Raw genomic sequence first — 23,904 nt, 5'->3', positions numbered from 1 at the left:
TCGGCGGCCATGTTCTTGTAGCCCACAGCGCGGACATCCACACTCGTCCATAACTATACAAGTCATAACTCTCGTTTCTGCGCAAGCAGAGATTTCGTTCTCCGATTGGTTAGACAAGTCACGTGCTTCTACATAGACCAGGTGGTGACTGAAGGTGACAGGGAGCGGCGACGGTCTACGCATGCGCACAGCCGTCAGACAGTGGGTATGCGGATTGGATGGCGTTTTTTTGCCCTCTCCTCCTGACTACCGGAAGTGGGTTGTGTGGAGCCCCGCCCTCTGCTGTCAGCGGCCGAGTGGGGAATGGCAATGCTGGAGAGGGCGGCTAGTGGCCACCGAGGCTCATAATGGGAAGGTGAGAGGTCGCGCTCATGTGTGGGCGGGGGGGCTGTGTGGCGAGCAGGCCTGCTGGCCTGCTGCTGGGGCTTGTAGTGCCGGTCACATGATCCCTGGGCTTGTCCGTGTGCTTCAGCCCCTGCCCATTCTCAGCTGTGGCAGGTGTGTCCATGAATCTGGTGCCGGATTATCGGATATTCTGTATGATCAGGCAGCTGCATCTCCAACTCTCACGTGCCTCAGCGCTACTTTTTTGCGCACCGGCATATTTTACTGTTAATTTGCGCGCAGCGAACAAAGACGCAGCGATTGTAGCCGCTGACTAGTCCTAATGAGGTGCAGAGGTGTTCATTCGGCAGCAGAATTGCGCGGCGCCTTACGTATCTCCCTGCATATTGCACCCGCAGCGACCTCTATGGGCCCTCGGGGCGAAAAACTCACTTTTATGTAAACTCGCTGCCATCAGTGGCTTCTGTGCGCACACTTTTTTCGTGCGTAATGGACTGTGCAGATACATCCGTGTGACTCCGGTCTTGGGGCTCGGCTGCGCAGTGCGTTGCGCGGACAGTTTTTCGCACCGCAGTCATAGAAGCCTCTGATTGCAATGAGAGCAGATTTGTATTTGATTTCTTCCCATTCGATATGCGGTGTGTCCGATATTAGTGTGTATTACACCCCGTGAAATCATTGGGCGCGTGAGGACGAGGGACGTGCGCAGGAAACCTACGGTTGTGCGGCATATTTACGCACAAGCTGATGCGATTCCGTGTGGAAATGCACTGCGCAGCGACACCAGCTAACAGACTGCCGAGGGGCAACAAGAACTATGAACCAAAATGCACCCGTATGAGCGTGCTGGTAGGAGGGTCCTGCTGGCGAGCGGAGGGGTCCGTCCGCGTGAGACTGGTGGGAGCGCCACAGCAAGAAAAAGGGGTTTACCTGGGAAATACCATTGACGTGATCGGTTGGGGTCCGCCGCGTGGGCCCCCAGGCGGTCAGCTGGTTGGGCCCCGACTGTCACCACGGCTACACACAGCGGGAGCCGCTGCTCCGCCCCCAGCGTGGTCACCGGCGCCTGTCATTGTGGGCAAAGATCTTAAAAAAAAAAAACCTTCTAGTCTTAGATGTTCAGAGTTGACATCATGTGACCTTGAAGTGAAGAATGTGATATTTTATTATGAAACAGTTTCTTTTTTTATAAACAAGTCCAAGATGAAAGAAGTTCCACCAAAATAAGAAGCAAAGTTAGTTTTTTTTGTTCTTTTTTCCCTTTATTTATTTTTTTCTGTTCTCTCATAAAGGCATTAATTCCCCCCCTTCCCCCTCATGCCTGCAGCCCTGCTGTGTGGATACCGGGTATCACCAAGGGGTGACCTTGTACACCTGTAAGTTACTTTATACTGTTACTTCATGGACATCTGAGACATCTGTGAGGATTTGGCATGGAGTGGCCCCAAGACTTTAAAAGGGCTACGCTGGTAATTTTGTTTTCTTCTTACTTTATTATGTAGCCCCCCTCACCCCCCCAAGTATATGTAGGGTAGCTAGTGTTACCTTGGTTAGTTCTTCCTCTCTCCAAGTCCTGCACTCTTCCCCCTCGGATGGTCATGTGACCTCAGATCTACTTGGGATTTTGCTGTTTTAAAACAAGTCGGTTTCCCAGTTTATTTGATGCTCTTAAATGGAGTATAACACAGAAACTGTCTGGAGGGGACACAGACACTCCTATCACAGTTATAGTAGAGGAGATCACAGCTCCTCCTCCTGGCTGTATACTTGTCTGTAGCTTATTTAGGTGAATATAGAAGATGGTAAACTGTCTCTTCAGCAGGCAGAAATGGTATAGCCTCAGCTAATGCTGTGCTGATGCATCATGGGATAGGTGTGAAAGTGAGAAAAATCTCACCATCCATGGGGCTACACTACATGGAAGTCACTGGAATGCACAGAGGAGACCTCTAGAGTGTGACCGGCAATCAGATGCGGGGGGCAGCGATGGAAATCTGGGGGACATGTACAAACATCTTGCACCAATTTCCTGGTGTAGAAAAGTCACAGAATTTGGCGCAATGGTCACTTGCACAAAAACTTTACGAATTTTTTTTCCCCCAGGCTTCTGAACCAGCCTCACAACTTTCAGGGAAAGTGGGCGGGGCCTGCTGGGAGGGTGCAGGGCCACCACTGACCGAAAAATGTATGTATGATTTACACCGTAACTGAGGTGAATTATACCAGAAATGTATGAAGCGCACCGTGCGCGCGGGGTGATTATCCCAAGCCCGATGCCATAAATCCCGGGCATAGTAAACTTCCGCAGTGCGTTTTCGCTGAATTCGCCCTTTAAAGTAACTCCAGCTGCATGAAAAACATTGAAAAACTGTAAAACCACCCTAAAGCCACAGATGTAGCGTGCGCCAAACTAATGTCCCTGCAAAGTTTGTGGGCACAACCCGCATCCAGTCCTGTGAAAGTACAGCTGGAGGGTAACTGAAGGGAGCTGAGATCTCGCAGGGAGGTAAGTAGAACGTGTCCCCTTGAGCCGTGTTACTGTTTACACCAAGCTGGCAGAAGCAGTCGGTGTCTCACATGTAAGTAAGTCTTCTGGCTAGAAGTATTGGCGTAACAAGACTTAAAGTGTAAATATGTCATTGCAGCGCTGCAAGTTTGAGAATGTGTAACTTACGGGCATATTCATCATTGCACTCCGAGCATGCTCAGAGCATGGAACACATGGAAACCAGCACTGTAGTAGTGGGCAGCGGCTGCTGTCGGCTCTATCGCTCCGGCTGTACTCCGCATCTCCCCAGTCCTGGGTTCTATGCTCCATGCTCCGAGCATGCCCGGAGTGCAATGATGAATATGCAGTAGGGTTACTGCCTGTTAGGCCAGATTCACACACGGGAACTTATTAAGACTGAAGGAGCCCTAAAGAGTTCCAGATTTGTGTGTGTTTGTTTCTTACCTTGTATTGAGTTGTGTGTTTGAATACAAGGTAAGAGCGTTACTCGGTCGTCGCTCCGCGGTTTTTATGGGAGTAACAGAACAGCGTTTGATGGCAAATGGCCCAATATGACGGCGTGTCAGACATCAAGCGATGGCCGGCAACTGCCTTGGCAGATCTCCAGGCTCAGATTCTGGCAGGGTTTGTACTTTGTGACAATATACGATATATACTTATCACTTTATTACCTTTTTGATTGCTTTCAGCTAAGCTATACTGGATCTATAAGGGCGCTCTCACATCTGCACTGGGGATTCCGCTTTCCTGCTCCGTTCTGGGAATCCCCGCAGCCGAACAGCTCTGGGCGGACCCTATTGACTATAATGGGGGCCGCCCAGCTGGCCGGATTTTGGATGAAAGAAAAAGTGCTTCCTATATTTTCGGCCGCATCTGTGACGGAGCCTTCGGCGCAGATGTGAGACTGCCCTAATTATACCCTTTATTTCTCCTTCCTCTCTGACTAATTGTTGTTAATTGCAGGTGAAGTAAGAGTTCCTCTGCGAGGCAGATCAACACTCCTAACATTGTGATGGATTCAGAAGCCCATGGAAAAAGGAAAAGCGACTTGGTTCTCCCAACTGCGAAGCAAGATCTCATCCAACATGCGGTAACTATCGGCGCCGGTAAGCACTACTTGTGCGGCTATTGTGCCGCCTTCACAAACATTGCCATCACCTTTCCCATACAGAAGGTCCTGTTCCGGCAACAGCTTTACGGATTGCGAATAAGAGACGCCATTAGGCAGTTGGAGAAGGACGGGATTCGTAACCTCTACCGGGGAATATTGCCTCCTCTCCTACAGAAGACTACGACTCTCGCCCTGATGTTCGGCCTTTATGAAGACTTCTCCAGTCTCTTGTTAAGGCATACGACCTCTCCAGAGCTGGTTACAAGGAGTGTAGCCGCCATCCTGGCAGGAACAACCGAGGCGCTCCTGACGCCTTTCGAGAGGGTTCAGACTTTGCTTCAAGACTACAAACACCATGACCGATTTACAAATACTTTTCAGGCCTTCAAAGTGCTGCGACCCTATGGAATTAGAGAATATTACCGTGGCCTAGTCCCCATTTTGGTCCGGAACGGGCCAAGCAACGCACTCTTCTTTGGCCTTCGCACCCCAATCAAACAGTGTTTGCCAGAAGCTAAAACCTACAGCGCTCATGTGATCAACGACTTCATCTGCGGTGGGCTGCTCGGGGCCATGTTGGGCATCTTGTTTTTCCCGATTAACGTGGTGAAGGCCCGTATGCAGTCCCAGATCGGAGGGGAGTTTACGTCCTCCGGGAAAGTTTTCATGACAATCTGGACAGAACGCGATGGGAAACTGACGCACCTTTTTCGCGGGGCCCTTCTTAACTATAACCGCTCCATTTTATCGTGGGGTATCATCAATGCAACTTACGAACTTCTGTTGAAACTGTTTTGACGCGATAGGGGGGGGATACATCGTCACCTTACGTGTTTTCTATTGGACAAGGGATCAAATGGTCACAAAACCAAATACAGCGCTGTCTGAGCAGACCGCCGTCGTGTCCGGTAAACACAAGTGCCTGTCTGCTCCTGTTATTTATGAGTGGGGATACCTATTGCTTCTTGTACTGATATTACGACGTACGTGCTTGATATTGTGTTTTGGACAGCTTTAAAACCTACACAGGGAATGAGGTCCGCCATCGGGCTAGCGCACAAGTGTTGGATATTCTGTGTAACTTCTATCGGAGGTTTATGTAAGATCTGTGCCACTTTTATAACCGATCTAGAGTGTAATCAGCACACTGCCAATCTCTTCTGAAGGGAGCTTGTCTTTGTTCTATCGTGATTTGGGGAAAACCGTCCTATATTGTAATTTTTTTCCTTTTTATATTCCTTTTTCAATATATTAAAAGTGTAGCTGTCATCTATATTTTAATGTAAAGAGCGGACTATTTTAAGACCCTTTAAAAGCACCCTGGATCTAATTGGCTGGTTTCACATCTGCGCTGGAAACTCCAGTCAGAGGTGCCGCCGCAGTTCTGGCTTAAAATACCGGAAGAAAAAAAATCGCATGCAGCACTTTTTCTTCCGTCCAAAATCCAGGAAACCGAACGGACCCCGTTATAGTTCTGAAACAGAGCTGTTAGGCTGCATGGATTCCCCTTTCCTGCTTCCCCAATGTGTCCCCAGACGCAGGTGTGAAAACACTTTTGAAGTACTGCTCCAATCCCTACTGAGCTATGCAGCTAAGGAAAATCCATCTTCAGCTGCATAGATGAGTGCAGCAACTAAGTACGGGGTTGGCTGCTCTAATGTGCCTGTAGCCTGCAAACACTTTTTGGGCTTGTTCACATCCGCACTTGGGGGTTCCATTTTCCTGCTCCATTTAGCGAGGCGCACGGTGCACATGGAACCCCCTCGAGATCGGCAAGGGTTTCAGCAGTGAGACCCCCACTGATTAGCATGTTATCCCCTATTCTATAGATGGAGGATTACTTGCAGTCTTGGTTCAGCACCCTTTAATGCTGCTTGTAGTCAAGTTATAATTTTGTCTTTTGGGCTCTTATCTTCTCTTTTGGTTCTCTTCTGGCTGCAGACCCTGAGGAGAAGCTGTTCCACCTCGCAAGTAGATGCTTTCATCCTAGAAGGGGCACTTTTTCAAAAGCCCTGTTTTTTTTTTATTAAAAGCGCCCTGTTTGGCTACGTTCGCATCGGCGTTTGGAGGTTTTGCTTGGAGCATCCGTCACTTGTGCCCAACAAACTGCCAGAGATCCTAATGGACCCTCTTGTAGTCAGTCGGTGCCGTTTGGTTCCATCATATGATGTTCTGTTCGGCCAGTGGATTCTGTTCTCCTGTTCCCATAGCATAAACCTTGGACCCCAGCGGTGATGTGACCGAGCCCTTACATCAAGAAAAGTCTTAATCGCCTGCTCTTTACAAAAGAAAAAACATGACCGTTACACTTTTGTCTGACGCCAATAATCACACAGTCTGCGATGTAAGCCCACTGGTACATATAGCCGAAGTAATTAATACTCCTGCCCACCTTACGTTTGCTGTGCCCACCCACAACTACAATCGGGTAGTCGGAGGCTTCCAAGTAAAATGAAAAGGGAATGCCTACGTCTAAAAATATCAATTTTTGTTTTTTCTTCACTACATCTTTGCTTAATATGTACATTACAACTACTTGTCAGATCTAATCACACTTGTACTATTCTGGGACAATGACTGACAATGCGGGTGGTTTCACATCTGCGTCCGAACCTCCGGCCCAAGTGACCCTACAGATCAAAACTCAGATGTCATTTTACTATGCTACGTTCATTACAACAAACACAATGTTGTCATTTTATAATGAAAGAAACCTTTAAAACTCCAATGCTTTGGGAAAAATAAACTGCGGCTCATTACTCCATGCAGAACAATAGATTTAATTACAAAGTGGACAACTTCAAAACTTGGAACAATTTACGCATTCGGCAGCCGGTGCCACAAAGTATCAGCAGGTGTTGTAGTGCGATGTGGCTTCTATAGATTGAAGCATTTACCCCTCTAGACTTTAGAATAGAGCAGCTCAATTGGATACGAAAGTTCTCCAACCCGACTCCTCATGGGGCGCGGTGCGGGGTAATGGCTTAGTTTGGCTAACGAATGGATTGCCTCTTGCTGGCAGTTTTCGCCACGTAGGCATCCTTACCTCCCGCTCTTTTGGCAAATGCAAAACCAGCCAAAACCGTGGGAGGAGAAGGGGGCCTTATATTCCATAACCCAGGAGAGCTTGGTTGTCGTTCTGTTACATGCACTGATCTGCTGCGACGATCTCGCTGCATTGTACTGGGTAAAGCGTCCCATCTGCAGCATCAGGTTTAGCTGAGGAGTTTGCTGCTGCCCGTCCTATTTGGCATCATGCATGCAGTCCTGACAATTGAACGTACCGTAACCAGGAGTGCAACCACAAAGTATATATCTTCTATTTACACATTTCCTGTGATAAGGATGTATTAAAGGCTTCTCTCCTACCATCCTGTGGAGAGGGGGGGTACGGTTGGTATGTTTGGGGGTACGGTTGGTATCTTGGGTCAATTTGTCCAATAGAAAATAACACCAATGGATGCAAAAATTCCCAAAATCCTGCTGGACCTGAATGCATCCTGTCTAGCCGCCCGTATTTAGGAGCTAATAGGTGGAACAATTCAAAAAATTGTTAAAACAAGCGGAAGTGAATTATAATCGTTCAGTCTAAACACAAGCTGACGACTGAATGAGAATGATGCGTTTCTCGTTCGCCGTTCGGTTTCTGCACGACTGAAAACAAGAGAGCGATGACTCTTTTTGGGTAACAAGTTCTATTTGTGAGTTATCTGTTTCTTCTCGGTGTGTTGTCCTATGATACTTTTGCCTCTTAGTTTATTGAAGGGGTTTCCCACAACTTAAAATTTGCCGCACAACCAGGAAGGACAGAGCAGTTGTGAAGCAATTTTAGGTAGTGGGGAAATCTCTAGGGTAAGTTACAACAAATTTCGCCCAAATATAGCCTAATGAAGATGCTATCTGTCAATGGCGGTAGTTGGATGCTGATATAGAATATAGTCCCGTCAAGTATTAATAAGGTTGTGAACTTCTAGATGTCTCCTCCTTCCATGTGTGGTTCAGGTAGTTGGATGCTGATATAGAATATAGTCCCGTCAAGTATTAATAAGGTTGTGAACTTCTAGATGTCTCCTCCTTCCATGTGTGGTATACGGATGTAGTAGATGGGGTGCAACCCAATTAGGATGCCCATCTACAAGCTAGGGTCATTCATTGAGAACAAGACGTTTTTATAGAAGGTCCTTTTCTAGCGGACTAATTGGCGACAGCCTTGTCCCCCTAACGCAATGTTTGTGCGGACCTTGTTATGTTTTCATTTCGGCATCTGAATTACTGGAGTCTTTTTGTTTTCTTGGCCTCTCATGGGTCTAATATCATCTTTCAATTGTTCTACATGCACTGAAATGTATTTACTCCTATACTATATTCGGGTATAGCCATATGGGACAGATTTAGGCTGTATTTACCCTACTTTCTCTGACGACACCCGCATCGCGCAGCACACGGAGACTTCCTCCGTATCCTGTACGAGACGCCACACATTGCGTGAAAACGAGAGATGAGCGAACGTACTCGTAATGAGTACTTACGCACCCGAGTACCGCCATTTTCGAGTACTTCAGTACTCGCGCGTAAAGATTCGGGGGGCGCCGGGGGGCGGGGAGAGGCGCGGCGGTGCGGGGGGTAGCAGCGGGGAACCGGGGGGAGCCCTCTCTCTCTCCCTCCCCCCCCCCCCACTCCCCGCTGCAACCCCCCGCGCCGCCACGGCGCCCCCCGAATTTTTTCACCCGAGTACGGAAGTACTCGAAAATCGCGGTATTCGGGCGAAAAAGGGGCGGGGCCGAGCACGTTCGCTCATCTCTAGTGAAAACCTACATGAAAATCGGACACAAAGCGATTATTTTATTTTTTTTCTAACCCTCACACAATCAAGTTAAAAATCGCCCATGTGAATGGTTTTATTTTTTGTGCGAGTTTTCTGTGTCGGACAGGATAGAACTCGTGTGAATACGGCCTAATTGAAAGAATGTCTGCGTCTGTCGCATACTGAACGGGTCTTGTAAGATTCCATCTTCCTGCTGCAGGATAAAAACCCATCAGATATATGGAAGAGAAATAAGGCCAAAGCTTCTACCACGTGTAAACATGCCCATAGGCCTGTGCCATGGGTATTCTCACCCCAAATCCAAGCATCATGGAGGAACCCCCAGCCGGGCTGGAGCATTCATCTTCCTTAAGGGTGCATAAATGTGACCTTAATAAGTGTGTGTGCCACTGGCATTGGGCCGGCATTTGGCATCATTCTGCCAGTCTCTCTTGCTTATTGAGACCTGTTTTATGTCTGTGGTTAGAAACCATAACAAGGGATCTTACACATCTATCATGGACCCTGGAAACACAGAAGCAATGACCCAGCGGTGAATAGTCTGACTGTATCTGTGATTCTTAGGCTAGCATCATGGGAGTGAAAGGCTGCCAACACACTTGCCACGTGTGCGAGGTGCGCCCGAGAGGTTGGGCACAAATCACATCGGACACCACATGGGCACCTACCTATCCATGTTCTGTCCAATACCCTGTTTCCCTGAAAATAAGACAGACGGCCTGCATGTTCATGTGCATTAGCATATCCTTGTCCGTGATGCAGACGGGAATGGGCCATCAGATGAGTTTGTTCAGTCCGTGTGCCATCTCACTGACTAGTAAGGGTCTGTGTGCGGTTTGCATCATCAGTTGTTTAGATGAGCGTTGCGGCCCGATCACAGGTCTGACCTGAACCCTGAGCATTATAGGGATCTATGATGGATTGAGTTCGGGTCAGTAGGACCGCAGTCAGGCCGGTACAATCGTCCGTATTGCGCTCGTGTGAAACTGACCTTTAAAAATGATAAACGCAAAAAACGAGAAAACGCAAACCTCTAAAAATCACTTCTGCGCTCACAGACCGCCCGGGTACATGCGGGTCTGGTTTGTGCAGGAAGCTTCACATCTGCACTGATTGGAGAACTTTCTCCTATAACCTTATACATCTGTATGGTGGGAGCTTTACATTTTATCCCAACAAAGAATCTGCATTGTGGCGGTTACGGGGTTAAAGTAGTTAAAGCCAGATCTGAAGACCTTCGGGGAAACACTAAGAGGATCGTTAATGTCCGAGACAGAAGGTTCGGCTACATTACTGTTTGGTCGCCGACGTTTAATGATATTCTTGTTTAGACAACTGCGAAAACCTCACCGGCTGTAAAGTCTCTTACTGCACGACCGTCCGGCCGCGGCGGGGTGCGTGCTGGCGCTTGGCCAAAGGCTTTAAGGCTCCTCTTATAAATGATTAACCTTTTGTTTTTTCTCCCAGTCGGACCGTACGCTGATTTTCTATCCACATGCGCGTTCACACAGCCCTATTTTTGGACGGTTCCATCTCCGTGTTCTAAATCGGGATATACAACAAACGTTCCTTTAACTAAATGCATGTAGATCACCCGCAGCCGGGGTGCGTGTGCACGGACAGGGGGGTTCGGATGGGGTAAAAACCCCATTGGAGGGAGAGCGCGCTTTTGTGCTGCAGCTTTATCGTGTCACCCTTTAAGGACGCTCTTACACGAAGATTTCTACACTTCGCACCTAAAGACACAAAGTTCTGCACCAAAATCCATGTGTTCATGCAGGGGTCCAGGGCTGAAATCCAGAAGAATAGGTTGCGTCTTCAGGAGTGGAATGCAGAAGTATTCGGCTCATGTGATAGCGCCCCAGGGGTGTGTCCACACGGGGCGGAGTTTGGTGCGTGTGTCCGCAGCGCGCAATCTACAGCACACATTACGCATCAAAAAGCATCACTGGAGCTGGATGAAGAAAACCCAGAGAGGGGCCGAGGGAAGCCGTAGGGGAAGAGGAGGAGCCGGACACAAATTCTCTACTTTCTACCATTTATTTAGTTGTCGGTTTAAAAAAAAAAATGTAAAATTTTCATGATTTGAGAAAATGCTTTAATTCACACAAAAGTGGTGCAGAAATTTCAGCGAATGTTCCATCCACCTCAGTAGGGATGGCAGGAGACCATCCCATCCAGAGTACGAAACTACTGCAACATCTGCCTACGGGCGAGTGCTAATATACATAATATATACGGGTGGATGTGCTGCTAATCCACAGGAATCCTGTGGACCTGCCCCGTGGAATCCTTCGAAATAACAAAAAATAAATAAAACGGGGTTTTAGATGTCTGCAGCAGTTTATTAGTAGTTGTATATCTTGACTTCAGCTGTGAAATAAGTGACGAAAATCTGCAACAAATCTCCCAAATGACTTGAATTGGTACATTTTAATCCACAAATCGAATTGGGGGTTTCCTTTCTCAGGCAAACTATGTTGGGGGGGGGGATGGTGTGAAATTTACTATTACGGGTGCGCGGATCAAAAATACATTTATTGGAATAGAATTAGTTCTTAGGGCTCCTTTAGTCCAGTGTTTCCCACCTCCAGTCCTCAGGATCCCTAACAGGTCCTGTTTTTAGGATTTCCTCAGTGTTGCACAGGTGATGTAATTATTGTCAGTGCCTCAGACATTGCCACAGGGGGTTCTTACTATAGGAGATCCTGAAAACATGCCCTGTTGGGGTCCCTGAGGAGTGGAGTTTGGGACCCCTGCTTTAGACAATGGTATTTGTGCACACAATACACAGAGAATAGAACCCATTGATCTCAGTGGGTTCTTCCTGCTCTCTTATTGTGTGTGAAACCCGCAACATGCTCTGTTTGTGCAAATTTGTCCACCAAAGGTCTATGGGAGATGGGCAAGTCCAGGAGCAAAAGAACAGATCTGGACTTCATTAGGCCATACAGCATGTTTAATATTGGGGGTGGGTTGGTATGGCGTGCCCATGTGAGCATGCCCCTGTGAACGCACAAAGTGCAGTTAAAATGCCATTAGATTCAAGTCTCAGAAGTGGGCCACAGCAAACAGAGGGGGGGAGGGCAATAACAGTTTTGCCATATTTAGTCTTCGGTCTGTACGTGCCATTAAATTAGTTTGTGCTGGGGTGTGCTGCAGTCCTGCCCGTACGTTGCCCGTGGAAGTGATGCCAAGGAGGTGGTTGTGGCATCAGTGCAGGTTTTTCTGGTTGCTCAGGAAAATTTGTTTTATAATTTATGCTAAAATGCGCCAAATCTATTCTGCTTGCATACGTCTCATTGTTGTCGCGGAGCAGCTTTAAGATTCCTGTATTTATTGGACTATTTATAACATCGGACTATTTCTGTGTTGCCGGAGTCATTCGGTCAGTCTCTGCCTGGTGAACTAAAGCTTGAAGTCGTCTAATTCACTTTTGCGGTCTGACATTTTATATTTTTCTGGCAAGTTTCATAGGTTAAACAATATTTGTGGCACATCTGCTGCTCTTTCCAGGCTTGTAGAACACGTTTTTTGACTATGTTATCGATGGTTAAAAAAATGTTAATTTCAAGAGTAGCAAAAAGGGCTCCTAATATTCTGCTGGAGCCTTGTATAAAGCACTCCATTCCTGACCTACAAATGGAGATACTTGCTGTCTGCCCCGGCTCACTAGCTTACTTGCACTGACCCTATATGTGTGTTGTAGACTGCGTACGAGGGGCGTCCAAGCAAACAGGACTCTTCTGTCGGGCGGGGTGTTACTACTTCAGGCGGTATGCTATGCCAGCCAACGTTGTCGGGCAATGTTGTGTTCGTGACTGTTTTGTTTTGTTTTTTTCCCAACACCTTGTTCTGTTTTTGCCTCTTTTATTCATTTTCAGCTCTAGAAATGAATCGGCCTTTTTCCCCTGTTGAAAGCATTCATAAAACAAAGTCGGATCGAGCGAGATTGGGGAATACGGAGGGCGAGGCAAGGATGTTTTTCTTCAAAAACTGTCTAATACTCATCTCTTGTGCGCAGATATGTTGTTACGATGGAAGAACCAATCACCCGTTTGTCCCCACAGCGCTGAATGTTAGTGATTTTTGATGAACAATGTCCTGGTTCTCTTGCCTCGCCCTCCGTATTCACCCAATCTGACTCTGTGCAACTTTTTTCTGCTTTGAGCAGTGGAGAAAAATAAAATGTCACCGCTGCACATTGTTCGGCTGAATCAGCCATCACAAAATAAGCGGAAAACTGAATAATTTTTCATCAATTTTTAGAAAATAGCTGGTGCCAACTGAAACCTTCCCCAAAAATGTTGGCTGGCGGTATATACCGCCTCTCAGAAGGGTTCCGCCGGCTTCTGTTGCTAGGTGAATGTCTGAACTAGTAACGCCCGGCCCATAAGAGGATTTCTGTTTCTTTTGGGTTCCTCCTCGTATGTTTACAAGCTTCTGGTCCATAGACATCTTTGGGAATGTTACAGGATTTGGCTGTTTTCGCATCTGCATTAGGAACCTCCATTCAGAGGTTCCATCATAGAAAAGAAAAAGGACTATCATACTGTATGCAGGACTATCATCCGGTAAAATGCCAGACGGCTAAACAGAGACCAAACTGTCAATGGGGTCCATGTGGCACCATTCAGTTCGGCCAGAGGATTTCCCTTTCCTGCTGCCATAACTGAGCAGGAGAACAGACCCCCCCAACACGGATGTCAAAGCAGCCTTACTTGGACAATACAAGCTGAATATAGTCTATAAATGTAGTGTCAGCGCAGCCCTACACACATCAGTGACCGAGCAATGTGCCCTGAACCTGCATGGTGGCGCGGAGTCCCTATGGAACCTGTATGGTGGCGCCACTATATAGCACTGGATGCTCTTTCTCAATACTTCTAGCGGAAAATACCTTTTTGTGATGTGGCCAAAAAACCCTCACAAAATAGCCATTATATCGGAGGCATAGAGGAACAATATGGGCCTGTAATACGGCTCGATGCAGGAGTACTTGGACTTGTTAACAAGCACACCTGGCGTGATGAACAGTTTCTGCATACGGATCAGGGCTGTGAAATGTTGCAACTTTGGCTTCAAGGTGAGATCCATATTGATACATGAGCCGGATGTTACTATTGTATCACAGTAATGGATTACTAAATATTCGCCAGCGCTTTAGGAAGGAGTCAGAAGTTCTGTCTTCTGACCTCACGGTAACATTAGTTTGACGTCAGAATGTAACGCCCCGCGCACAAGTGGGTAGAAGAATGTACGTGCCTTTTCAAAGTCAGTGTAAATAAAACGAAACTCTTAGGAATCGCCGCTCTCCAAAGTGGTTTAGCTGTTGATACTTGGCACAAAACCTTTCAACTGTATAATATGGCCAAAAGCTTAATGTTGCTTGTATAGACGGCACAACATGGGATATTTATGGAAGCCATTCCTGCGTGATCGTGTCCGTCTGCATACATGTGCTTGCCGTGATGTTTTCGTTATGTATTTGTATGTTTTGTTTGTTTTTTGTATCTTTAGTATTTGATTTTAATATATATACACCAAATTTATGTATTACACAGATTGTTTTATTCTAGAACTGAACTTTTATTCAATAAAACGGGGTTTTTACGTACCTGGCGCGTGTTATGTCACACTGCACTCATATAAAACCAAACACCATTTTAAAAGAAAAATGATTGATACAAACCTAGTTTGTACACGTTCAGCCCATTATTATCCTGCAATGTTGATCCAGAAAAAGGCAAAAAACCCCAATGAAGTAGAAGCCATTTTTTCCTCACGTGAAGGGGAAAAAAATCCTTCCCGACTCCAATTTGACAATTGGAATAATCCCCGAATCACCGACCCTTCTGAAGTAATCAGTGATATAACATGTAATATTGTGACACTCAAGGAAGATGTCCAGGCCCCACTTAAACTCTTATCAAGTTCGCCATCACTACATCCTCAGGCAGAGAGTGCAATAGTCTCACTGCTCTTATAGTAAAGAACACCCTTCTATGTCAGTGTAGAAACCTTCTTTCCTCTAGATGTGGAGGACGCCCCCTTGTTACAGTCCTGTCAATAAATAGATGATGGGAAGGATCTCTGTATTGTCCCTTGAGATGTTTATACATAGTTATTAGGTCGCCCCTCAGCAATCTTTTCTAAACTAAATAATCTCCATTTTGATAACCTATAATCCTAGAATGGTAGAGTTAGAAGGGGCCTCCAGGGTCATCTGGTCCGACCCCCTGCTCAGTGCAGGATTCACTAAATCATCCCAGACAGATATTTGTCCAGCCTTTGTTTGAAGACTTCCATTGAAGGAGAACTCACCACCTCCTGTGGTAACCTGTTCCACTCATTGATCACCCTCACTGTCACAAAGGTTTTTTTTCTAATATCTAATCTCTGTCTCCTCCCTTTCAGTTTCATCCCATTGCTTCTAGTCTTTCCTTGTGCAAATGAGAATAGGGCTGATCCCTCTGCACTGTGACAGCCCTTCAGATATTTGTAGACCGCTGTTAAGTCTCCTCTCAGCCTTCTTTTTTGCAAGCTAAACATTCCCAGATCCTTTAAGCGTTCCTCATAGGACATGATTTGCAGACCGCTCACCATCTTGGTAACTGTTCTCTGAACTTGCTCCAGTTTGTCGATGTCTTTTTAAATTGGGGTGCCCAGAACTGGACACAGTATTCCAGATGAGGTCTGACTAAGGAAGAGTAGAGGGGGATAATTACCTCACGTGATCTAGACTGTATCCATCTCTAAATACATGCCAGAATTGTTTTGCCTTTTTGGCTGCAGCATCACATTGTTGACTCATGTTCAGTCTGTGATCTATTACAATACCCAAGTCTTTTTCACATGTGCTCCTGCTTAGCCCAATTCCTCCTATTCTGTATGTGTTGCTTTTTTTTCATTTTTCTTGCCCTGATATAGGACATTTCTCCTTGTTAAACACCATTCTGTTAGTTGCTGCCCACTGTGCAAGCTTATCTAGATTAATATTTTTTGAATCCTCTTTTCCCTAGTGTTAGCTATCCCTCCTAGCTTTGGATCGTTGGCAAATTTTGATTAGTTTCCCCTCAATCCCCTCTTCTAGATCATTTATAAAAATGTTAACCAACACTCGGCCTAGGGCAGAGCCTTGTGGTACCCCACGTGATACATTCTTCCACTTGGATGTGCAGCCATTTATGACCACTCTTTGAGTACGATCGCTCAGCCAGCTGTGAATCCACCTAACAGTTGCCTTGTCAATCCCATATTTGGTCATATTTTCAATAAGTATGGTATGAGATACTTTGTCAAATGCTTTACTAAAGTCAAGATAAACTATATTCACCGCATTTCCCTGATCAACCCAGTCAGTGATTTTGCCATATAAGGAAATTAGATTAGCCTGGGTATTGTAGTCTACCCATTCCATTTATTACTTTAGTTGCCCACCTTTGTACCCGCTCAAGCTCTAATACGTCCTTCTTGAGTACTGGTGCCTAAAACTGCCCACAATATCCCATGTGTGGTCTGGCCAGTGACTTGTAAAGAGGAAGAACAATGTTCTTGTTATGTGCTCCTATACCTCTTCTGATGCACCCCATGATCCTATTTGCCTTGGCAGCAGCTGCCTGACACTAGTTGTTCAAAATATGTTTTAAGGTAGCACCTGATATTTTCCGTCCATGTGTTGTCTGATGTACATGAGGGCTCCCATACACGTGCTGTTTTCATCCGAGAATCGGGCAATAATAGGACATATTGGTTTTCTCCTTGCTCCGACTTTCCCTCTTAGTGTATTAGGGAAAAAAAGGATACATCCATTCACTTTTTAATGCAATTCTGCATGCGGATTTTGATCACTAACAGGGCAAATGCCACATGCAGCTCTGTGCCAAAAAACTGCAGATTTTGAAGCGGAATCAGCCACAGAAAATTCTGTTGCGAAATCCGCTCAGAGGCCCCTTGTCTCATGGGTTTATCCTGTATGGGCTCATTTGGGAGTATAACTAGCAGACCTCCCATTGGATTCTTATCTTAATGTCTTTCAGCTTTATTGTACTTTTGGGGCTGATTTCTGAAACTGTCTGTCTGTAACAACCAATCACGGCACAGCGTTCATTTCAGTCTATTCTGGTGTAATAACAGTTGTGCTATAACTGGCGGCTATGCGTAACCGTGCTATAGCTCTTCTTTTAGACTATTTCGTAAGTCTGCCATATTTTCCCTCCACAGTTTTTACTAAACAGCTGAGCGCCAACTCTAAGAGAGCTTGGGGGTGGCAGGAAAAGGTTGTCGGGTCGTCCCTGGGAGCGGGACCCTTCTTCGCTGGCACCATGGATCCCAGTATCTTCTAAAGGAACTATTCTCCCCTGGAAGCATTACTTCTAATAATAATAAATAATAATAAACTTTATTTGTATAGCGCCAACATAATCCACAGCGCTTACATAGACAGGGGATACAGAAAGACAAAAGTACAAACATTACAGAACCACGGTTACAAAGTAATCAATTGATGGAAACAATAGGGGTGAGGGTCCTGCTCCAACGAGCTTACATACTACAAGTAATGGGGGGTACAGGAGGTAAAGGGGATGGAGATGTGCACTGTATGGCGAGGTGGAGCGTGAGGGGTGATATACACATAGACAATGGTCAGACATTTAGCCGTGTGACGGCAGAAACAGTATGACTGCAGGAGCGGTTTATGATGGCTAGCAGGGATTGCAGTCAGTAGGTCAGGGAGCATGTTATCAGGCGGAGTACAGAGGGGTTTGTTTAGGGAATGTGGTATGCCTCCCTGAAGAGGTGCGTTTTTAGAGCACGCCTGAAGTTCTGCGAGTCCTGGATTGCTCAGGTAGCCTTTAGTAGTGCGTTCCAGAGGACCGGTGCTGCTCTGGAGAAGTCTTGGAGGCGGGAATGAGAAGTTCGAATTAAAGGGGCGCTCAATCTGGTTTCGTTAGCAGAGCGGAGAGCCCGGGCTGGGTGATGGATTGAGATGAGGGAGGCGATATAGGGGGGCGCTGCGCTGTGGAGGGCTTTGTGGATGAAGGTGGCGAGTTTAAATTGAATTCTGTATTTAACGGGCAGCCAGTGCAGTGACCGGCACAGGGCAGAGGCATCCGAGTAGCGGCTGGACAGGAAGATGAGCCTGGTTGCCGCATTCAGGATGGATTGGAGAGGGTAGAGTCTGGTGCAGGGGAGGCCGATCAGCAACAAGTTGCAATAATCGAGCCGGGAGTGGATGAGGGCAACAGTAAGCGGTTTTAGCGTGTCCACAGTGAGAAAAGAGCGAATTCTTGCGATGTTCTTGAGGTGCAGCTGACATGTTCGGGCCAGAGATTGGATGTAGGGGGTAAAAGAGAGATCAGAATCAAATATGACTCCAAGGCAGCGGGCATGTTGTCTAGGAGTTATGTTGGCGCCACACACTGAGATGGAGATGTCAGGAGGAGGTCGGTTAGTGGAGGGTGGAAATACCAGCAGGTCAGTTTTAGAGAGGTTTAGTTTTAGGTAGAGAGAGGACATGGTGTTAGAGACAGCGGACAGACAGTTAGTGATGTTTTGGAGTAAAGGTGCAGAGATGTCACGGGAAGAGGTGTATAGCTGGGTGTCATCAGCATACAGGTGGTATTGGAGGCCAAATCTCCTGATGGTTTGTCCAATAGGGGCTGTGTAGATAGAGAAAAGAAGGGGGCCGAGGACAGAGCCCTGGGGGACCCCAACAGCAAGGGGAAGAGGAGGGGAGGTAGAGCCAGCAAAGGAGACACTAAAAGAGCGGTCAGATAGGTAGGAAGAGAACCAGGAGAGGGCAGTATCCTTTAGGCCAATGGAGCGTAGCATACTGAGGAGGAGTTTGTGGTCAACAGTGTCAAATGCTGCAGAGAGGTCGAGGAGGATCAGTAGGGAGTAATCGCCCCTCGATTTGGCTGTCAGTAGGTCATTGGATACCCTTGTAAGGGCAGTTTCTGTCGAGTGTTGAGGTCGAAAGCCAGACTGTAGGGGGTCTAGGAGAGAGTGCTCTGATAGGTAGCTTACAAGGCGGGAGTAAACCAGCCGTTCTAGTAGTTTGGAGATGAAGGGGAGGTTTGAGATGGGTCGGTAGTTGGCAGCATCAGTCGCGTCCAGAGTCGGCTTCTTTAGCAGTGGGGATATGATGGCGTGTTTGAAAGAAGAGGGAAAGATGCCAGAGGTCAGAGAGAGGTTGAATATAGTGGTGAGATGGGAGATGACCACTGGGGAGAAGGAACGGAGGAGGGCTGAGGGGAGGGGGTCGCTAGCGCAGGTGGTGGGGCGAGCAGAGAAGAGCAATTTGGAGACTTCTTCCTCTGTCGCTGGTCTGAGTACAGACAGTGAGCAGGAACTAGATGCAGTGCTGACAAGACAAAGGTCAGGGCTAGTCTGGGATTGGGAAGTTATTTCCTGACGGATGTCATCAATTTTCTTTTTGAAGTAAGCAGCCAGCTCTTCGGCACTGAGATCCGTCACCGGGGGCTGTGGTTTAGGGCTGAGAAGGGAGTGAAAAGTATCAAAGAGCCGTTTAGGGTTGTGGGATAGTGAGGAGACTAGAAAGGTGAAATAGACTTGTTTGGCATGGTGGAGGGCAAGGTTGTAGGTTCTGAGCATGAATTTGTAGTGGAGGAAGTCTGCGGACGTTTGCGATTTCCTCCACAGCCGTTCAGCACTTCTAGAGCACCGCCGGATGAAGCGCGTTTGAGGCGTGAGCCAGGGTTGCCGTGGTCTACATTGGATGGCTCGGGTCCTGGGGGGCGCCGCTTCATCCAGGGCATGTTTGAGAGCGGTGTTGTAGTGAGCGGCAGCCAGGTTGGGGCAGGTGAGGAGAGAGATGGGGGACAGAGAGGACTGTTGGGATTCAGCAAAGTTCTGGGTATGAATGGCCTTAAGGTTCCTGTAGGTACTGTAGGTAGGTGGGTCTGGAGAGATGTTAGGGAGCGTGACAGAGCAAGAGAGGAGGTTATGATCCGAGAGCGGGAGAGAGGAGTTAGTGAAGTTGGCAGCAGAGCAGAGCCAGAGGAAGACCAGATCCAGAGTATTGCCATCTCTGTGAGTGGGAGAGGCTGTGAGTTGAGAGAGACCAAGGGAGAAGGTGAGCGAAAGAAGCTGAGAGGCAGATGGGGAGTTGGGGTCATTAGTGGGGATGTTAAAATCACCTGAGATGAGGGTTGGAATTTCACAGGATAGGAAGTGGGGGAGCCAGGCAGCAAAGTGGTCCAAAAACAGGCGAGCAGCACCTGGGGGGCGATAGATAACTGCTACTCGCATGGACAGCGGGCGGAAAAGCCATAGCATATGTACTTCAAATGATGGAAAAGTGAGTGAGGGTACAGGGGGGATGATCTGGTAGGTGCATTTCGGGGAGAGAAGAGCACCTACTCCTCCGCCACGCCTGTCATCTGGTCTCGGGGTATGGGAGAACTGCAGGCCATTGTAGGACAGTGCAGCAGGGGGGGCCGTGTCAGACTGCTGTATCCACGTTTCTGTTAGAGCGAGCAGATTTAAAGATTTAGCAGTAAAAAAGTTGTGGATAGTGGGGAGTTTATTACATGCTGACTGGCAGTTCCAGAGGGCACATTTAAAGGAGTCAGGGGAGGGTATGCATGGGCTAGCAGTTGGGCTTGGAGATTTTATTAGTGAGCCCGGTAGGGGGTAATAGCTAGGAGCAGTGGAGGGTGGGCCAGGATATCCCCAGCAGCTAGTAACAGCAGAATAGTTAGGGTTAGCAGATGATTAGGAGATTTATGAGGAAGACTGTTATTTTTGTTAGTGGCACTAGGGCGTTTGAGGCTAAGCAAGAAGGTAAAGAGTGCATGCGAGTTGTGCACAGGTGAGGACTGGAGAGAGGGGCTAATGTGAATAGAGCGCCCCAGAGGTTGGCACTTGAAAGAAGTTCTGAAACTGAGAGCAACAATGAGAACAGAAGTGACAACATTAGCGATAGCTTTTAAGTGTAAAGCATTAAGGCAGAGTTTGTGGCCTACCTGTCGCCTACCCTGTCGAACTGCCATGATGGAACTGTATCATACTTTCTCAGCTCATACTTTAATACAGCTCATACAAATACAAAGCTTCTACAAATACAATGTCTACCCTACATGCATGGAGCCTGTGCGTGAGGCTTAGAGGATTTCCAGGGCAATATTACTGGATAGGTCATCAATAGTTGATTAGCAGGGGTCCACCCACGACTTGGGACCCCGACCGATCAGCTGACTGCTGTGGCTGTCAGTGCTTGCTGCACAGGAATGGTGTGGAAGCTGCTTCTCCAACGCTGGTGTAGTGGCGCCACTTGTCACTGCAGGTGCAACACCTATTGATTTTAATGAGTTGCACTTGCAATCACCCGCATGGTTCTGACCCCTGTGTGTTGCAGCACTGACAGCAGACGCGTGAATAGCTGAGGGGCCGGAGCCTAAGCGACGGACCCCAACCGATCAACTTTTGATGATCTTTCCTGAAAATAGCTCATCAATAGAGGCGTTTCCTAAGGAAATACTAAGTATTAACCCATCCACGTACATCTCGCTGCTATACAACGTCTGTCACTCCTAATGTCGTCCTGTGATGGCAGAAGTTTGATGACTGCAGCTTTTCTTCATTTTACAGCTATTCTTATCACTCGGAGCGGTACAAGGTCCTGCGGCGGTAAGCCATTTATTGTGGCTGGTGTCCTTAGATAGCATTGTCTATCATGGTCTAGGGCAGGGGTGTAAAACTCATGGTCACCGAGGGCCACATCAGCATTCTGGCTGTTTATAAGGGTCGTTCACACGGATGTATTTATGCTTCGTATTATGGGCATAATACAGACAGCTTGAAGAATTGGTTTGTATTGGGATATTCAGAGCTACGGTTTTCACGTGTGTCTTTTATGCATGTAACTTCTTATTAATTTTTTATGTGCTCAACACGATTCTGGGAGACAAAATTGGCACTTTTTTTTTTTTTTGTAAGCTGCAATAATTGTTTACATCATGACATACTTGCCAACGGTAATAGGCCGATGGTCAATACCTGTAACAAGTCATAGACTATGTTTTAAATTTCTTTGCCTGTCTCCTGTCCAGCTGTTGGGGAGCATCGCTGTCGGCCAGCACGGGAGGGGAGGGGCCAGCGCTAGTCGGCCAGCACGGGAGGGGAGGGGCCAGCGCTAGTCGGCCAGCACGGGAGGGGAGGGGCCAGCGCTAGTCGGCCAGCACGGGAGGGGAGGGGCCAGCGCTAGTCGGCCAGCACGGGAGGGGAGGGGCCAGCGCTAGTCGGCCAGCACGGGAGGGGAGGGGCCAGCGCTAGTCGGCCAGCACGGGAGGGGAGGGGCCAGCGCTAGTCGGCCAGCACGGCAGCGGAGGGGCCAGCGCTAGTCGGCCAGCACGGCAGCGGAGGGGCCAGCGCTAGTCGGCCAGCACGGCAGCGGAGGGGCCAGCGCTAGTCGGCCAGCACGGCAGCGGAGGGGCCAGCGCTAGTCGGCCAGCACGGCAGCGGACCATGTTCCCTGGTATCTTTGTTGCGATATCTTGATAAAATGTTCGCCATGTCCATCACTAACCATACCACAGTTGTCTGGACAGAAATCCAGGTTTGAATGAAGGAAGTGGATATTTTGAGACATATTGCAGCCAAGTTCCTGATGCTGCATCAGCATGTCTTATTGTTTTCTGCCCTAACATTCCCGAGAAAGTTTGTAGACACGAGGCGAAAAGGATCCCATGCTCGTTCTGCATCACCCTGCAGCAAGTTGTTGAACCGGGCATCTTTGAAGAGCTCTCGAATCTGAGGACCCTTGAAAACTCCCTCTTTAATCTTTAAGATGTTAGGCTGTTACAGTCCTACTGGATACATTTACATGGTGAAACACAGAAACTGAGCTATATAAAACATCTTCCAAACGAGAGCCAATAAAAAATTTTCATGGCTATTTTTGTGTGCAGCTCCCCAACATACTACAGATTAGGACCCTTGAAGTCAGTCACAATTTCTGCACAAGTGGGCAATGGGGCCTGGAATGTATTCAGTTGTGCCCTGAAATCCAACGGGTGTTCCCTCTATATTATAGGCCTAGCCATGTGTCCAGTAAACAGATTAGGGCCACAATGGTATGTTTCTGAACACAGGACAAACAGGGGGATCAATTTTGGGGTGAAAATCTTCATTTATACATGTGCTGTACAAAAAAAACCCAGTTTTTAAATTGACACAATTGCCAAAAAAATTAGTCGTAATTTTTCCTTCTGCTTTGCTTAGATTCATTCAAGAATTGTAGGTTAAAAATACACAGTACACCTCTAGATGTATTCGTTAAGGGGGTCTAGTTTTCAAACTGGGGTCATTTGTGGGGGTTCTCTATGGTTTTGGCCGCTCAAGGGTTCTGCAATTCGGCAATGGGGCCTAAATGACCTTCAAGCACAATGTCTGTTCTGAAAGCCACTGGCTGCTCTTTCCATTTTGGGCCCCGTTGTGCATCCAGGCATAAGATTAGGGCCACAATGGGTATGTAAGTAATGACACTTACTAAAATAACAATTTTTTTCCTTCTGCAGTGCTTGAATTTATTCAAAAATTGTGGGGTCAAAATGGGCAGTACACCCTTAGATGAATTAGTTAAGGGGTCTAGGTTTCAAAATGGGGTCATTTGTGGGGGTTCTCTATGGTTTTGGCAGCTCAAGGGCTCTAGAAGTGGGCAACAGGGCATACAATGCCTTCAAGCATATTTCTGTTTTGAAAGACAGACTACTCCTTTCATTTTGGGCCCCGTTGTGCAAAGGGACAGATGATTAGGACCACAACGGGTATGTTTCTGAACACAGGACAAACACTGGGATCAATCCTCATTTTCATGTACACTACAGAAAAAGTCTTTAAAGTGACATTTACAAAAATATGAAATTTTTATTTTTCTCCTCTAAATTACATTAATTCCTGAAAAAAAAAACTGTTGGGCCAAAATACTCCTGACCCCCCTCAGTGAATACATTAAGGGGTGTAGTTTTTAAAATGGGGTCATTTATGGGGGTATCTATTATTCTGACACCCATGAGCCTTTGCAATCTTGGCTTGGTGCAGGAAAACAAAGTGTTCCTCAAAATGCTGAAACGTAATGTTAAATTTGTA

General features: G+C 47.2%; 1 protein-coding gene across 1 annotated transcript; it reads left to right on the top strand.

Moving 5' to 3' along the window:
- The first annotated feature begins 201 nt into the window (after positions 1-201).
- On the top strand, positions 202-6,729 carry SLC25A51 (solute carrier family 25 member 51). The gene is made up of 2 exons (XM_066604440.1): positions 202-355; positions 3,818-6,729. The coding sequence occupies exon 2, from the start codon at positions 3,867-3,869 to the stop codon at positions 4,761-4,763; it is 897 nt and encodes a 298-aa protein (XP_066460537.1). The 5' UTR covers positions 202-355; positions 3,818-3,866; the 3' UTR covers positions 4,764-6,729.
- Positions 6,730-23,904: the final 17,175 nt, after the last annotated feature.

This window comes from Eleutherodactylus coqui, chromosome 5 (genome assembly GCF_035609145.1).
Source record: "Eleutherodactylus coqui strain aEleCoq1 chromosome 5, aEleCoq1.hap1, whole genome shotgun sequence".
Taxonomy (NCBI): Eukaryota; Metazoa; Chordata; class Amphibia; order Anura; family Eleutherodactylidae; genus Eleutherodactylus; species Eleutherodactylus coqui.
The sequence above is the reverse complement of the archived record's forward strand: the minus strand, read 5'-3'. Positions and strand labels throughout refer to the sequence as shown.